General features: G+C 38.9%; 1 protein-coding gene across 1 annotated transcript; it reads right to left on the bottom strand.

Moving 5' to 3' along the window:
- Positions 1 to 2,822: 2,822 nt before the first annotated feature.
- On the bottom strand, positions 2,823 to 15,501 carry PCNP (PEST proteolytic signal containing nuclear protein). Its single transcript, XM_060770693.2, has 5 exons — positions 15,419 to 15,501; positions 7,350 to 7,570; positions 5,884 to 5,958; positions 5,093 to 5,148; positions 2,823 to 3,170 (listed from the first exon to the last, which is right to left on the bottom strand). Exons 1-5 carry the CDS (start codon positions 15,471 to 15,473, stop codon positions 3,044 to 3,046), a joined length of 534 nt encoding a protein of 177 aa, XP_060626676.1. The 5' UTR covers positions 15,474 to 15,501; the 3' UTR covers positions 2,823 to 3,043.
- Between the last annotated feature and the right edge of the window lie 922 nt (positions 15,502 to 16,423).

Below are 16,423 nucleotides of genomic sequence, written 5' to 3'. Positions count from 1 at the left end.
AAGCACACATGCATATTGCTGAACTAGAATCTGCTAGTCACTGATTTTTTTTTAGTTAACAGCATTTTTCCACTGGAGCACTTATTTTACTTTATATTAAAGTAAATTCAGGATTGAACACAAAAACCACACTTAAAAAACCCCAGTAATTTATGGTCACATTGAGAAGCTCCTATTCTGCTCTCATCAACAAATATTCCAGCAATGTGGGATTTATTTTCTAAATATAATAATTGGATCCCTTATAATTTAATGCTTGCTAAAGGATTCATAATTTAAGACTGGAAAGATAAACATTCATCATCCATGACTATGCAGTTTATAGGTATCAATATCAAGAAAATGCATTCTTGTTCATATGGTCAGGTTATGTCAATGTACAGTACATGTATAGCTAATGCTTATATCTACTACAGAATTTTTCTTTTTTGTATTACATATTTTTAAAAAATAAAATAAAAAATATAAAGGATTTTCATTATAGGCTGACCTTACCATAAAGCAGAACACGTTTCATGCAATCAGTAAGATTCACTCATTCATGTTTTAGATAAAATCTGTATCTGCAGATATACTCTAAATATAGTTAAGGTTAGATCGACTCATTATCAAATTTTAGATAGTTTGCTGAGCCATACAGATTTAGAAGAAAAAAAATGTATATTTGTGACTGTACAAGGAAAGAGAGGCCTAAGCAAAGTAGTTTTTAAGAGACTTGTGTTTGTAAATTTAATTGTACAAACAGTTCCCTTTGTTCAGAATATATGAAACTGACATGGAATCTAGTTTTACTTGTCAAATTTTTATACTTAAAATACTAGCTCCAGTAGCTAGAATTCATGTCTTTTGTACAACATCAACACAGGCAAAGCTCAAGAAATAGTTACACCTTTTGTTCCCATTTTTTCTTCCCCAACTTGAGATGAATCATGGAAAATACTCAGAAGTCTTCCCTATACTTGTGATGACAATTGTGAAACTTCAAGAGATTTGTCATTTTAGGCCCAAATTACAAGGTACACATACTTTTTCAGTACTTTAAGAGCAAAGAGCATGGGACAAATTAAGTGCCTAAAACTGAAAAATCCCAGAGAGCTGGTTACACAACAAAGGGGTTTTTTAAGGAAGGCACTAATAGACTAAAAGGTTTTCTTCTATGCCTACTTAAATAAAATTCTGTTAACGGTTTTTGCCATTGGCTTCAGTTGTAGGGAGCCAAAAAGACTTTGGAATACCTTTCCCCCCAAAAGTCTTGAACTTTCACAAGTAGTTGAATAACTGCATCTACAGAGAAATAACATTTACATTTATGTTTATAACAAAGAGAAGATATAATACGCTTTTAACTGTAAACAAAAATTGCATACAAATATAAAAATACAAAAATGTTTAGAACTTAAACAGAGGTCTAGATATTTGAATCATCTAAAATGCAAGAAGAAAATGTTGATGCAATGGTCTCAATCCAACTGTTTCGTTAACCTAGATTTATGGATTAGCATTAGGGAGGAATCCAGGAGTTTTTCACTGTCCAATGCATATCACACATTGTTCTGTCTCTTGTGCTACACCCGTGTAAACAGCGTCACTCGGCTCAACTCTGCTATTGGAGTGTTTCATTCTTTTAGCATCATGCTGTCTCTAGGCCTATTTGTCTTCAACTATACTAAACTTTAGCACAATGAAATATGTCAGTTATTTTGAATATGTTCATAAGGTTCAAGCCAAATCCATAGTATACCTGCAAGCTGCAGTTTTATCAGACACCATCAAGGAATGTAGAGCCATATAATATTTTAGATGTATTTATTTCCACTAGATGTGGCAATAGTGGCTACCGGTGTCAAGACTACTTAACTGGAAATCCTGCTAAAAGACATTGTATGTTTAAGACTGAAGGTAGACAAAAACTAACAGCTTTAATACCCTCTGCCATAAAACTTTGCTTATAAAAGAGGATAGTGTTGATAGTGTTTCAGCAATAAGAGTAAAAGAGACAGTGTTAAAGATGTAATATTACTCACATTCTAACTATTTATTAAACAGCAATACTAATGTGGATTAAATGGTTGTCTTTTAATTGGATAGTATCTTAATTGAAAATATAACGGAACGTTTCTGCTAGCATCCGAAGTAAAGTTTCAAACTATCAATATATGGAAGCACATTTCTAATTTTTGCACTTCAGCAATGAACTACAGGTCTACTTGTGTGCAGCTTCTATTCCCCTTAAAGGGTTACAGAGGACAGTGAAACCAAAGTAGAATAGGGAAAATTATTCTTTTGGTAATGTCTTTGCGTGCTGATAATTACTGCATGAATCTGTTGCAAACCGACAAAAGAACACTAACAAACATTCATCAAGACGGACTCTTGATTACAAAAAACATCAAAAATACTGATTTACCTTTTGTTATGAATCTTTGTTCTTTTCTAATATTGATACATACGGAAGACCCATTTCTAGGAGTGAAACAAGCTACAGAGGTTACATAAAGTTTGAAAACAGGATTATAGAGCTAAAATACCACATCCAGAAGTTTTTTTAAGGTTATGTTTAAATGTACTAAATGATTTACAGTACTCTAGTTTACAGGTTGTATGCTGACTAGAATTTGAAGCAGTCTAGTAAGACTTGACTTATACACAGTGTTCTCCCTCTAAGAAAATAGCCTTAAGGAGATAAGCAACTCATTTATTACAGAAGAGGAGCTGGAAAGTTGAGTGCAGCAGCATTTAACTTAAATTGATCAAAGAGACAGTAACCTTTTCTCTGTCCTCATATAAGAATAGTTGTAAAAAGAAAATTCTTTTAAAAGGTACCACTTCCAATGTCTTTATTTTCCATAACCTTGTGAAATTAAACACACAAAGCTACAAAATTAGCAAATGCTTTGAAATCTGTATACAAAACATAAATTACCTCTACTTTTAAACGCATTTTTGTGCACCCAAAATAGCCTTAGACCACTCTAAAAAAGGAAACTGTTCCTTTAATATCATACCCTCCTGTTTCCCCAACACCCCAGATCTTAGTACAGAACTAATCTTCTTGTTCACGGACATTTCCAAGGTGGGATTTCATGTTCCTTTCCCATAGCTTCTGGTTGTCTGAAAATCCATGCTTTCCTTTGTTGAAAGAATTTGGTCCTGCTGAAGTTGGAGTATCCCTGTGGTAAAATATACCAAGGAGCTGGTTAATTTTAACAAATTTTAGTGCTCACAGATAAATCCTTTAGCATAATCTGTACTAGTAGGTACTATCAGAGATCTGTCACACAGAAAACAAGTTGTCGCATTTTTCATTGTAATCGTTAGGAATAAGGCAAATTAAAAGATGCCTCTCTAAGAGTAATTCTTACACGGAGGATACAGTGACTGAAGCAGATCTCCTTAATGTCACTAGAAAACACCAGGTGACGCCACTATGCTCATGTTTCACAGATAATTCAGCATTTAACTTGAATACACTTGCTGAAAACTTGCATCACACTAGCAGTGGCTAAGTCTTTACAATGATCTATGAGGGACTCCTCCCTCAACCAACTGCTTCCTCACTGCAGAATTATTGCCAAGTTACACTGCTTTTGAACAGGGAGAGAAATTTAATACTGCTCCTTCCTCTGCCAGGCTCAAAAACAGCTACAATGAGCCTATATATAGATAGATTGTGTCTGGCAGCTCCCAGCTGTTGTTATATGCCAAGGTGGGGCCTTGGTAAAGAAGATACTGGATACTTCCTTCTGCAAAGTCTGATAGATACACTCACTCTGAACCCAATTATTAATTTGTGTGTTGCCAACAAGATAGTGACCACTAGGTAGTGGAGGGGACAAAGAAAGGAATATTTGGTGTTAACGACGTATTTAATACACTCTCAGTGACACAGGAAAAATTCAAGACGTTGCAGGTTGCAAAATGTTGCAGGTTCTGTCCTTGGTACCTGTAAGACTTGCATATTTAACCTTGGATAATTGTTCTAGGTGGTACCAACAGACTTTACTAAGCTGACTCAATATAGGAACAATTCCATGACAGGAGTTGTATCTATATAATGAAATGTTTCAGCCACTGAACTGGATTTGCAACCTTAGCTTTCATGAAAATGCAGTTTGGTTTATTATAATAAAAAAATCATAGAATCCTTGAGTTGGAAGAGACCTCGTAGGTCATCCAGTCCAACCCCCTGCCAAGAAGCAGGAAAATCGCATTCATAGCACCCCCAACAGATGGTCATTCTCTTTAAAAGCCTCCAAAGGAGCTTCTACCACACTGCGGGGCAGAGAGTTCCACTGCTGAACATCTCCCACAGTTAGGAAGTTCTTCCTAATGTTCCAGTGGAACTTCCTTTCCTGTAGTTTGAAGCCATTGCTCCGCATCCTAGGCTTCAGGGCAGCAGAAAACAAGCTCCCTCCCTCCTATGACTCTCCCTTACATATTTATACATGGTCATTATGTCTCCTCTCAGCCTTCTCTTCTTCAGGTTAAACATGCCCAGCTCTTTAAGCCGCTCCTCATAGAGCTTGTTCTCCAGACCCTTGATTATTTTAGTCGCCCTCCTCTGCACACTTTCCAGCTTGTCAATATCTCCCTCAACTGCGATGCCCTGAACTGGGCACAATATTTCAAGAAAGAAGGTAATTGTGGGGCAGCATGACTTCCCTGGATCTAGACACTATGCTCCTATTTACACAGGCCAAAATCCCATTGGCTTTTTTGCCGCCATATGATATTGTTGGCTCATATTTAACTTGTTGACTACAAGAACTCCAAGATCTTTTTCACACATACTACTTTCTGCCTAAGTGGAATATCTTGCATTTGTCCCTATTGCACTTCATTTTGTTAATTTTGGCAAATCTCTCTAATTTGTTAAGATTGTTTTGAATTCTACTCCTGTCTTCTGGAGTATTGGGTATCCCTTCCAATTTGGTGTCATCTGCAAACTTGATGATAAATTTTTCTTGTTAACAGAAAACAAAACTATAAAGTGTTTTTGGACATTCATATACTACTAAATTAGCAACATGCAGGAAATCCTGCAGATATTCTACTCCCCCCATCCTTTCAAAATGAGCAAGAGTTACTCTACCTTCCAATGTTCTTCATACGCATTTTAGCTTCTGGGGGCATCTCTTCAGGTTCACTCTAGTTACAAAAATATGAACATGAGAAATAACTACAAATGCTAACAACTGATAATGTTGTGTTAATGCAATGCATGATGAGTCTTATTCAATTTAAAAGTTATATGTAAAGTACTTTATTTGTATGTGGGAAGCAAAGTACATCTCAATATCCAGGCTCAGAAATTCCAACAGATGTGGATGGGGCTCATGTGCTTTTAAAAAAATTCTCATATTCCTCAAACACAACACTGTCAGCAACATTACCAATAGCATATCCCCCTAATATATAAAGATAGGTAGAAGAGGAAGGAGAAAGAAGGAATTTCCTGATAAATAAAAAACCTTTACATTTCTCCTATACTCAAATGAAGAGATCCAGGCTCAGAAATTCAATTCAGATAACAATTGAATTTATATATAGATACCAGATGGCATTGATCTGGTTAGAAAAATAAAAGTACAGACAATCACCTCTACCACGTATAAAAGAGAACATAAAGAAAAAGCATCAAATTTTTACAATATGCCATGTATTTGCAAGAATGGGAGAAATGCCAGAATTCTTACATGTGAACAATCAGATTCACAGAACTACTACAAGTCCCCAAAAGAACATTTTACATATTTTGCATTTTATGAAAATTATAAGCCAGTTTAATCAGTAACCTAATAGAGACATAACTCAAGACTCCCTCTCAGGACTTGGGGCAAAGGACAAAGTAGGTTTCCATTCTATGGGGAGTTACTGACTTACATCATCATCTTCATTGAAGATCGCTGCTACAGAAAGTGGTTTTGCAGCTAGGGTGGGAGTAGGCTCTTTAGGTTTCTGCAAGGGAACACAATTATGTTAATACAGTCAGAAATGCAAATGCAAGTTGGTAATGGAAGGAACAATTCATGTTGTAAGACAGAATTATTAGGATACTGATCTTAACTATTTCATGGTAAGAATCTTCCCTCTCTTCCCCATTGCTTGGCAAAAGAGACCAACACCGTATGCAAATGAACTACCTAAACAAAGAATAAGATCCAACCGCATGTTGGAATAACTTATCCTGTATCAATCTGCTAAGATTCTTCTCCACGTGCTCTTGATATCAAGTGTACCAGTAACCAGAGAGGAGTGTATTCAATGGTGTTTCCTCTTTGTGAAATGCCCTCCCAAGGGGAGCATGTCTGCCTATTCTTTAATTATTTTGATGCCTGGCAAACATTCTTATATCCACGACGAAGCGTGTTTTTCACTCTTTCAAGGTGTTGTAAATTTTTGTGCAATATTGTGCTGCTTTACAATGCAACATTTGTTTTACTATTTTGTAAGCCTCCCTGGGAATCTTAACTGGCAGGCATTATTATTATTATTATTATTATTATTATTATTATTGTCCATATTGTTGCTGTTGTCGTTAATATAAGAAAACAGTGTTAAATGCTTTAGTAGCACTATTACCCTCATGGCTCTTTGAGTAAGACTAATCTGGATATCAATGAACACAGTGCAGTACATTTAATTAAACAACACTTGTTATTAACATATGAATTAGAACTATGTACATAACAACAAAATTATTTTGCTACAAATTAAGTGCTAAGTAGTGACTACATTATCATATAATGCACGTGTCAAACTCATGGCCCAAGGGCTGATGTGATTTTATATGTCCATCCAAGATGCTGGATTACAACTCCTGTAATCATTAGACATCATGACTAGTGCTGATGGGAGTTGTGATACAGCAACACCTGGAAGGCTGTACTTTGTTCTGTTTAGTCAGAATTGTGAGGCTTGAATTTAAACAAAAAGATTGTGGATATGATGTCTGACTTTAAAATGACATCTAGGGTAAAAACAAATGACCACTATGTTAAAAATTATGGTTAACCCTCTGTACTCATAGATTCTCTGACCATTGATTCAAAGGTCCTTTGAAGGCAACCATAAAGCTGATGTGGCCCTCATTGAAAATGAGTTTGACACCCCTGATATACTGCATATTAGAGCAGAAGTCACCAGTTCCCCAACTAATCCAAGCAAATGTTATAACAATTAATAAATTTGGAAAAAAATGGAAAATATATGGGTTTTTTTCCAAACACTTATGGCCCAATTAAGTCTGAAATAAAACATTTTGAAGTTTTTACTGTTTTGCCAAAATGTTTACATTTTTAAAAACACTAAAGTTCAATTGTTCACATGAAAACAATCTAAGATCTTACATTTGCTCCAAGTTTGATGGATATTGCAGGTGGTTTTTTTGCAACCTGTGTGCCAATTGCAAATCCAACCTTGGACATTTTGGCTGGAGCTGGCTTTGTTGAGAAGTCTTCAGCTTCTTCCTCAGCTGCCTGCTTCTCCACGCTGCAACTGGAGCTTTCTCCTCCATTACTGGAAGAAACAGTCTTAGTTTTCACAGGTTTTTCTGCCTCTTCTTCAGGTCCTGGTGAAGTCGAAACAACTTACCAAGATGAGCTATTTTTACTGAGTGGACTGATGGGAGCAGCAACCTCATAAAGCACTGTTATGCAGAGGAGACTTTTGCACTTACAGTGTCAGCATCTCCACAACTGTTTATACAGAGCACACTGTAAGGATACAGACATATAGTGAAGGGAGCTCCAATCACTTGACTAACGTATAGCATTAAAAAAATCCAGTTACACAGAGAAAATATTGAAATATTTTGGATATGCATTGAAAAAAGATGCAGCTTTAGGGAGGCATGGCACAATGGTAGTAACCGCAAGAGCCATTCAAGGCACAGCAATTTATGTGCAGATTTGTCCATCTGGAATATTTAATAATCTGGTTCAGAAAAGTCTCTTTTCACAATAATCACTGTGTCTGTCTCAGATTCTATATTTTCCTGATAGATCAGTAGTTTAAATTAATAGCTGCAACAGTGCCCTCTAAATTAAAGATATGCATACTAAAAAGTTCTTGTTCAAGATGCTATAAAACTCTTGGTCTACTGTAATGAAAAACAAATGGCTCCACTTCTGCAGTTGTTATTTAAGAGGTTCAGCTCAGAAACAGCTCAACATCTTCAAAGAATATATAGCATTTATATTCAGCGATAGGAACACCAGTTGTTCATGTAATTTGACTTATTTATATAGCTTAGGTCTCATGGGGAATGGAAAAATAATGGGGATTAGATAAGCATAATCAGTAAGGAACACAACACTGAGGGAGTTACTGTTCAAGCTTCGCAACTATTTAAGAGAAAATTATTGAGAACAAAGGTGAAGTTAAAAGAAGTGTGTTAGATCCAGCTTAATTAGACATATGGAAAGACCTGTTAAAATAGACATACATTACTCTTAACTAAGTGAATTGTCATTCCTTTCAGTAAGATTTCTCTAAGACTAAATAAAACCCATTGTTTACGTCAATGCTCAATCTTTTAAAAGTGAGTCAATATTTTTCTTTGTTATAGTATTATGTCAAGACTTATGTAATTGAAGAAGCTTTGGGTCATAAATTAAACTTTCATATAATTATATTAAGGATTACTAAGCCTTAAACAAAAAGAAAAGCCAGCTATTTCCCTTTTAACTATTTCATTGTCCTTTACCGCTCTAGCACTTGCCCCAAATCTTCATGCTCTCCATTCTATTTCTGCTCAACTAAAGCCAACGGCATACTAGTAGTACAGCACTAGCATAACAGATGCCCCTCTTATGCTATAGCTCTCAGCTTTGTCTGAAAATTAGCTCTGCAGAGTTTAGGGGCACAAAGAAAGATGCCATAAGGGGTGGAAACCGCACCCCCCCCCCCCCCCATTTATCTCACATAGTGATATCAGTTCTTATGCCCTTTCTGGACCCCAGCCAACTCTTTTTATCAGTACCTAATAAAAACCCAGTATTTGTTCTACAAAAATGAAACATGCTTTCATACAAAACAGTATATGGTCCAATTCTGGGCAGCAAAGATGTGGAATATACATCCTCCATGGAGTCCAACAGGGCTGTTTTTGTGAATCCCAGGGTACAAACATTTTGGGGAGAAAGTCAAAAAAAGTCCCCAAGGCCTGTACTGTGCATGAGAGGTGATTCCTCCAGGTCCCGTCCCCCCCCCCCCCCCCCGCCCCAAGGCATTTTAGGCTCAGGAAAGGTATTTTTGATAACAGGAAATTATCCAGAAACCCTAATAAAAGTATTTGGTAGCCCTTAAAATTGCCCCTGCACCTCTATAACAAATTAAAAACCCATGCAAATAAGAATGCAGCCCTTAAAAATTCCCTAGGTGAGCAATGCAGGCCTTGGTCCTTGACAGTTTTCCCCTATTTCTATATAGTATTTTGCATGCATACATAGTTTCAAAAATATGGATAATTTGTTTAAGAATTATGTGTATTTTCCATTTACATGGAAGCATGAAAATTTTGTTTCAGATTATAGTGATATTTTGTTTCAGTTTGTGCTAATCTATACTACAGAAGTCCCGAGCTGGTTCAGAGTAACCGTTCTTGATTTAGCCCTGCATTCCAAAGTACAGCCTGAACAGGTAGACCTTAAAATACTCCTAAAAGGTTGCTCTGTCAAGTTTACAATGGGAATTCCCGGTATTAGGAAATGCAGAAACATCTCATTGTAATAGGATTTAAGAAAGGAGAATTACTTGGGTCCCTATAAGCAAGTTTCCTGACCAGCACTGCTAACTAGAGCCCTGTCTATACTGACTATTTAATGCAATTTCAAACCAGTATTAAGGAAAGTAGTTTTGCTATGCAGACGATTACACAGGAAATCTTGGAAGCAGTTTGAGACCTGGATGATGATTACACAAACCACAAAGCACTGGTGCACATTAAGTGCTTTCTTTTATTTGCTTTGTGGGTTTTTGTTGTCTGGCACCACAGTTTGAAGCTAGTTTAGAACTGCATTAAATGGTCAGGGTAGACAGGACCTATAAATTACTTATAACAGCTGGGCCTGCAGCTCTTATTTACAGTGTATTTCCAAGCATCAGTTCTGACCATCATAAATAAATGTCCACTAACTCACCTAGTTCATTGTTAACTTGTTTTTTGTTCTCATTTCCAGACAAAAGCTTTTTGTTTTTTGTGAGAAGACCTATTCCTTCCCTTTTCTGCCTCTATGATGACCAAGCAAAAAGAGATAATCAAGAGATAGCAAATTCTGCTCTGGGAATTGAACTGTCAGCAGGCGCCTTTCTTCTTCCGTTCTAACTTTTCCTTCTTGGATGGCTAAGTTATACTGAAAACTACACTGATATATACTTTAATTAGTTGTTCCAACCCGCTACAGAATCCACAGCTGCCTTAGGGGAAGACAGTCTGGATATGGCTTTTGTGCAGAATGTGGATGGCTTACATAGAAATATGTAAGCAGAATACTGCTTAGAATTGCCACATTTTACTAGCTTTCAGAGGTGATACATTGATTCTAGAAAATCCTGGCTCAAAGGAAAGTTGAAAGTAATTTAAGCAAACAAAACAATAGTATCTTTGATCAGTAATAATAGGCAATCCAAATAAATAGTCCTGGGGCAGCTAGGGGAATCCCAGACAAGAATAAATTAGGACCAGCTAATACCTTCCAACAAAGAATCATCCCAGGCAGCAATCTGCCAGGCTTTGAAGCTATAAGGCTATTCAATGCTAATCAAGGTTGCCAGTTGCAACATTCACACTTGTTTCAGCCAGACAAAGAGTTCTTTCTCCCACCCTGGAAATTCCACAGATATATAAACCTCACCTGTCTAGTTTCCAACAGATCTCACAACCTCTGACGGTGCCTGCCACAGATATGGGTGGAACATCAAGAGAGAATGCTTCTGGAACATGGTCATAAAGCCTGGAAAACTCACCGTTTCCCAGTGATCCCAGCCATGAAAGCCTTCGATAACCCATTGGACCCAACAAACTTTGTGACCACTACCCTCCCCAGCAACTACACTTTCAACCTTTCTTCTCACATGGCAGAGCCTTAGCTAACCTTCTTTAGGGCATCAGGAATTATCTGACTCCTACATGTTTCGAGATACTTCAATTGGTAGTTGCCTGACTGGCTAGAACAGGCATGGGCAAAATTAAGCTCTCCAGGTGTTTTGGACTTCAACTCCGAGAAATCCCAGCCAGATTGCCAGCTGTTAGAAATTGTGGGAGTTGAAGTCCAACACACTTGGAGAACCGGAATTTGCCCATGCCTCGGCTAGAAGGATACACTATACTAAAAAGAATGGAATGCTGTCACTACAAATTAAAAAAAGTATACAAATATTAACATCTGTCTTGCTTCAAAACTGTCATTTAAAAAAAAATCTTAGGCATTCACATAACTACCAAAACGCATCACGAACTTGTGTAACCTACATTTAACCTAGATTTATGTCTTGAACTCTGTAAGGGTAGTTTTCCAGTCCTCCAATAACATAAAAGTGTTATAGTATGAAAATTAGGATAATGTATTGAATGATATCCTGCAAGGAAAAATGTCTTTATAGATCACAATATAAGCTGTGCTGCCCTATATATTACTCCTTATTAAACTGTGGGTCCCGACCCCAAATGGGGTCCTCTTAGCTCAATGTTGGAATCCCGAAAAATTTGGCAACAGTATAAATTTTCTGAACATCATGTAGTGGCTATTTTAGACATTTATAGAACTCTGTTATGTAGTGTTTTCTGTGAACTCTGTAGAAGATACTTAACCTGTACCTCATAAAAAGGGGAAATCAACCTGTTTAGTAAATGCTGATTTGTAGTCAGTAAATGTTTGATTTTTATATGTATTTTATATATCTAGGATGAGGGAAAAAATCTCACAGGAAAAATGGTCACGAATGGAAAATGTTTAAGAAACCCTGCTATATACAACTACTCAGAAGCAAGCCATACAGAGTTCAGTAAGACTTACTCCCCATAGTAAATGTGCTTGAGATTTGAACAATTGGCAGAAGAGTTGCAAAATCTTCCATACCACCAAAGAAAATATTTATTAAAGTGTCCCAATTATATAGATTGAGTGTCCCTTATCCAAAATCCAGATTGCTCCAAAATCCAATGGGTAGCTGAGATGTGGGTGCAACTACACAGGTGCAGTATGGCATCACTTTAATTGCCATGGGTCAATTCAATGGGATTCTGGAATTACTTCTATGATGAGGAATCATCACTATTTAACAGAGAAGGCTGCAGACCTTAAAATGCTACAACTCTTGTGATTCCACAGTGGTAAAAATGGTGTCAAACTGCATTATTTCTACAGCATAAATCAGGCATGGGCAACCTTTGGACCTCCAGGTGTTTTGGACTGTCAACTCCCACAATTCCTAGGTGTTTTGGACTTCAAGTCCCACAATTCCTAATAGCTGGTGGAAGTCCAAAACACTTGTAGGGCCGAAGTTTGCCCATGGCTGGTATAGATGCTCCCAGTTGATGTCTTTGCTTTCTGATGGTTCAAAGTACTCAAGCTTTGTTCAAATTATTAAAAATTACTGTATAAAATTATCTTCACAGTATGTGTACATAGTATATAGGGAAATATGAATGAATTTCTTGTTTGAACATGTGTTCCTATCTCCAAGACATCTGTTTATGTACATCAGCATTTCTCAACCTGGGGGTTGGGACCTCTGGGGGGGGGGGGGGGGGGGACACCAAAGACCATCAGAAAACATATTTCTGATGTTCTTAGGAACCCCTTTGGCAGAGAAGGCTGCCAAAGGGGTTCCTTCTCTTCCTTTTTGGAAACAGTAGGCGAATCCTCCCACCAAAAGCCCTCCTACTGCTGTGATTGGCCGGCCTTTCAGCTGACCTCTCAGCCAAAGAGAGGGCTGTTTCCGAGACCAAGCAGGAGAGGGGAGAGCAGGCATGCTTGGCATATAGCAACAAGAAAGCGTGGTGTGCATGTGCTGGTGAGGGAGAGCATGTGAGGCTGGAGGGAGGTTCACAGCCGCGAGTCTCTTCAAGGCAGGGGGAAAAGATCCCCGCGCAACGTTGGACTGAGAGTGGCCCAGCAGCATCAGGAGGAGCAGCAGAAGCAGCTTAGGTCATTTGTAATGCTATTTATTAGAAAAAAGTCATCATTTCCTTTTTTTATCAATGCTCCCACTAGAAAATGCAGAAGGATGTGGGTGAACTACAACTCCCAAAATTGTGGGCCAATCCTCTCCAAGTCCACCCAGTATTCATAGTTGGCCATATTGGGTCTGTGTGCCAAGTTTGGTCCAGATCCATCATTGTTTGAATCTACATTGCTCTCTAGATGTAAGTGAACTACAACTCCAAAACTCAAGGTCAATGCCCACCCAACCCTTCCAGTATTTTGTGTTGGGAGTTCTATGTGCCAACATTGGTTCAATTCCATCGTTGGTGGAGTTCTGAATGCTCATTGATTATAGGTGAACTATAACTCCCAGCACCTACAACTCCGAAATGACAAAATCAATCCCCCCGCAACCCCACCAGTATTCAAATTTGGGTAGGATTGGGTATTTGTGTCAAATTTGGTCCAGTGAATGAAGATACATCCTGCATATTTACATGACGATTCATAACAGTAGCAAAATTACAGTTATGAAGTAGCAACAAAAATAATTTTATGGTTGAGGGTCACCACAACATGAGGAACAGTATTAAGGGGTCATGGCATTAGGAAGGTTGAGAACCACTGATGTACATAGAAACAGATGTAGGTATTCAAAAAAAAAAAAAAAAACCCAGAAAAACATTTCCACCCTCCCAATTTCAATAAGAGGATATTCATCCCATAATATAATCTACTAGCCGTCCCCTGCCACGCATTGCTGTGGCCCAGTCTGGTGATCTGGAAAATAAAGTAATGGTTTCTAATATATGTCATTCCTTTATGCTTGTGGGTAAACAGTATTCCTCGTTGTTTCTATGTCAGTGTTGATGTGGAGATTGTCTGGTTTGCCTACTCTGAAACATGCGACATATAATTGTCCTTCTTTAGGGGTCCCTTTCAAATCTATGATACTATATCTGTGTGCGTGTGAATCATATCTATCTATCTATCTATCTATGGCTGGATGGTTCTTTGTCAGGAGGAATTTCATTACGTTTTCTTGCCCTGATGAAGGGAGTTGGATTGGATGGCCTTAAGTATTTTCTGTTGGTCATGGGGGTTCTGTGTGGGAAGTTTGGCCCGATTCTGTCGTTCGTGGGGTTTAGTTTATTTATCTATTTACAGCATTTATATACCACTTTTCTCACCACTAGGGTGACTCAAAGCAGGTTCAGAATGCTCTTTGATTGTAGGTGAACTGTGAATCTCAGTGACTACAACTCCCAAATGTCAAGGTCTATTTTCCCCAAACTCCATTTGTGTTTCATATTTGGGCGTATTGAGTGCTTGTGCCAAGTTTGGTCCAGATCCATCATTGTTTGAGTCTACAGTGTTCTCTGGATATAGGTGAACTACAACTCCAAAACTCAAGGTAAATGCCCACCAAACCCTTCTAGTGTTGTCTGTTGGTCATGGGAGTTCTGTGTGCCAAATTTGGTTCAATTCCATCGTTGATGGAGTTCAGAATGCTCTTTGATTGTAGGTGAACTATAAATCCCAGCAACTACAACTCCTAAATGACAAAATCATAATTTTTGAGTGATGGTTACTCCTTGTGTTGTGAGACATTTTGTTGCCAAATTTGGTGTGATTTCGTTCATTGGTTCTTTCGTTTTTAAGGTATTCACTATGCACAGAGCATGCATAGATAGATAGATATATTTGGTTTTATTCTAATTCTTTAATTGCGTGGCCAGGACTCTCACGATGTTTGGATACGCAGGTGAGCATTCCAAGAACGTGAGGGGGAAAAAAACCCTCCAAAACAAAAAAACCCGAAACCCAAAACATCATTTCGGAGATGATGTCCCCAGCATTTCGAAGAAGGGCGACTCAACCTGGACAGAGCGCTTTATATGGATCCATAGGTGTCTTTGGCTTCCCAGTTGAGCAATGCAACCCTTCAGGAGCAGCTTTAGGAGATTGCTGCGTTTTTCCTGAAGCGCTGCGTTGCTGAACTTGGAAAGCCAGAGGCGCCAAACGGGCCCTGAAGTCGACAGGAAGGGCGCTCTCGGTGGCGTCCATAAGTGCGCGGCGCCTTTAAGAGCGGGCCCACCACCCGCGGGAGAAGGGAGATGCCTGAAGCCCACCACCCGCCCGCCCTCTTTTTCTCTCTCCCTCCCTCCATTTAGGTCCAATCCTCCTTCTTATCCCACCCCACATTCCCAACGCAGCCTCACAGACAGGAAAAACGCCTCTGGAACGCGAGATAACGGCTCAAGTTTTACCTTCGTCAAGCCGCGGTCGTTTCAGCTTCACCTCGCCTGCCTTGCTGTCCGCCATTTTCCCCCACCGCCGCCTCCCCTCCGCGTTCTGAGCATGCGCCGTAGCGTCCCTTCACTCCGTATGTTAAGACCTGTGCCTTGAGGCGCCGAGACTTCCGGTTTGGGAAACGTTAGACTGTGTTAATCTCTTGTCTATCGCGAGCCGCTTTCCGCTGGGACTTCAACTCCCAGCATTCCTGGCAATCCACCGAACCGGCTGGGACTTCTGGGAGTTGAAGTTTCAGCGCCAAGAGAGCCAATGAAGTGACCACAGCTAGGGACTGAGCAGTTTGAAGCCACTTTAACTGTCATGTCTTAATTCTACGCAAACCTGGGATTCTTCAGCCTTCTCTGCCACAGAGTATTGGTTTTAGCTATGCATTTTTAATAGTCCTATATTTAATTATATTTTAATGTTTACATGTTGTTAACTTTTGTGGGGGGGAGGAGGGTTGTATATAAAAGTTAACGTCTTTATTGGGCATATTTCCTTCTGAACAGCATTTCCAAGAAAAGGGTGCTGTACTCCACAAAATGCTGCAAGTCGCAAGGAGCTTTGAAAAGGTTGAACAGAAGCTTCAGGTGCTCTTACTGCCTATTACAGCTGATTCCTAATCCATCTAAAATGCAGACATGTGCTTTTCATCTTAAGAACAGACAAGCATCTCAAGCTCTAAGGATTACCTGGGAAGGATCCCACTGGAGCATTGCAGCACACCCAACCTTGCTATATGCCTGCGAAACGTGGACTGTCTACAGACATCACATGCAACTCCTGGAATGATTCCATCAGCACTGCCTCCAGAAAATCCTGCAAATCTCTTGGAAAGACAAGCGGACAAATGTCAGCGTGCTGGAAGAAGCAAAGACCACCAGCATTGAAGCCATGGTCCTCCACCATCAACTCAGCTGGACCGGCCACGTTATCCGGATGCCCAACCACCGTCTCCCAAAGCAGTTGCTCTACTC

The sequence above is a fragment of the Anolis sagrei genome, chromosome 3, assembly GCF_037176765.1.
Source record: "Anolis sagrei isolate rAnoSag1 chromosome 3, rAnoSag1.mat, whole genome shotgun sequence".
NCBI classification, from domain to species: Eukaryota; Metazoa; Chordata; class Lepidosauria; order Squamata; family Dactyloidae; genus Anolis; species Anolis sagrei.
This window is presented reverse-complemented; position numbering and strand designations above follow the sequence as displayed.

Coding starts and splice junctions, on each gene's coding strand:
- PCNP (XM_060770693.2), bottom strand. CDS start 15,473: ATGGCGGACAGCAAGGCAGGCGAGGTGAAGCTGAAACGACCGCGGCTT. Junction 5,959..7,349: donor CCATCAAACTTGGAGCAAAT/GTAAGATCTTAG, acceptor GTTCCCTTGCAG/AAACCTAAAGAGCCTACTCC. Junction 5,149..5,883: donor TCTTCAATGAAGATGATGAT/GTAAGTCAGTAA, acceptor TTTTGTAACTAG/AGTGAACCTGAAGAGATGCC.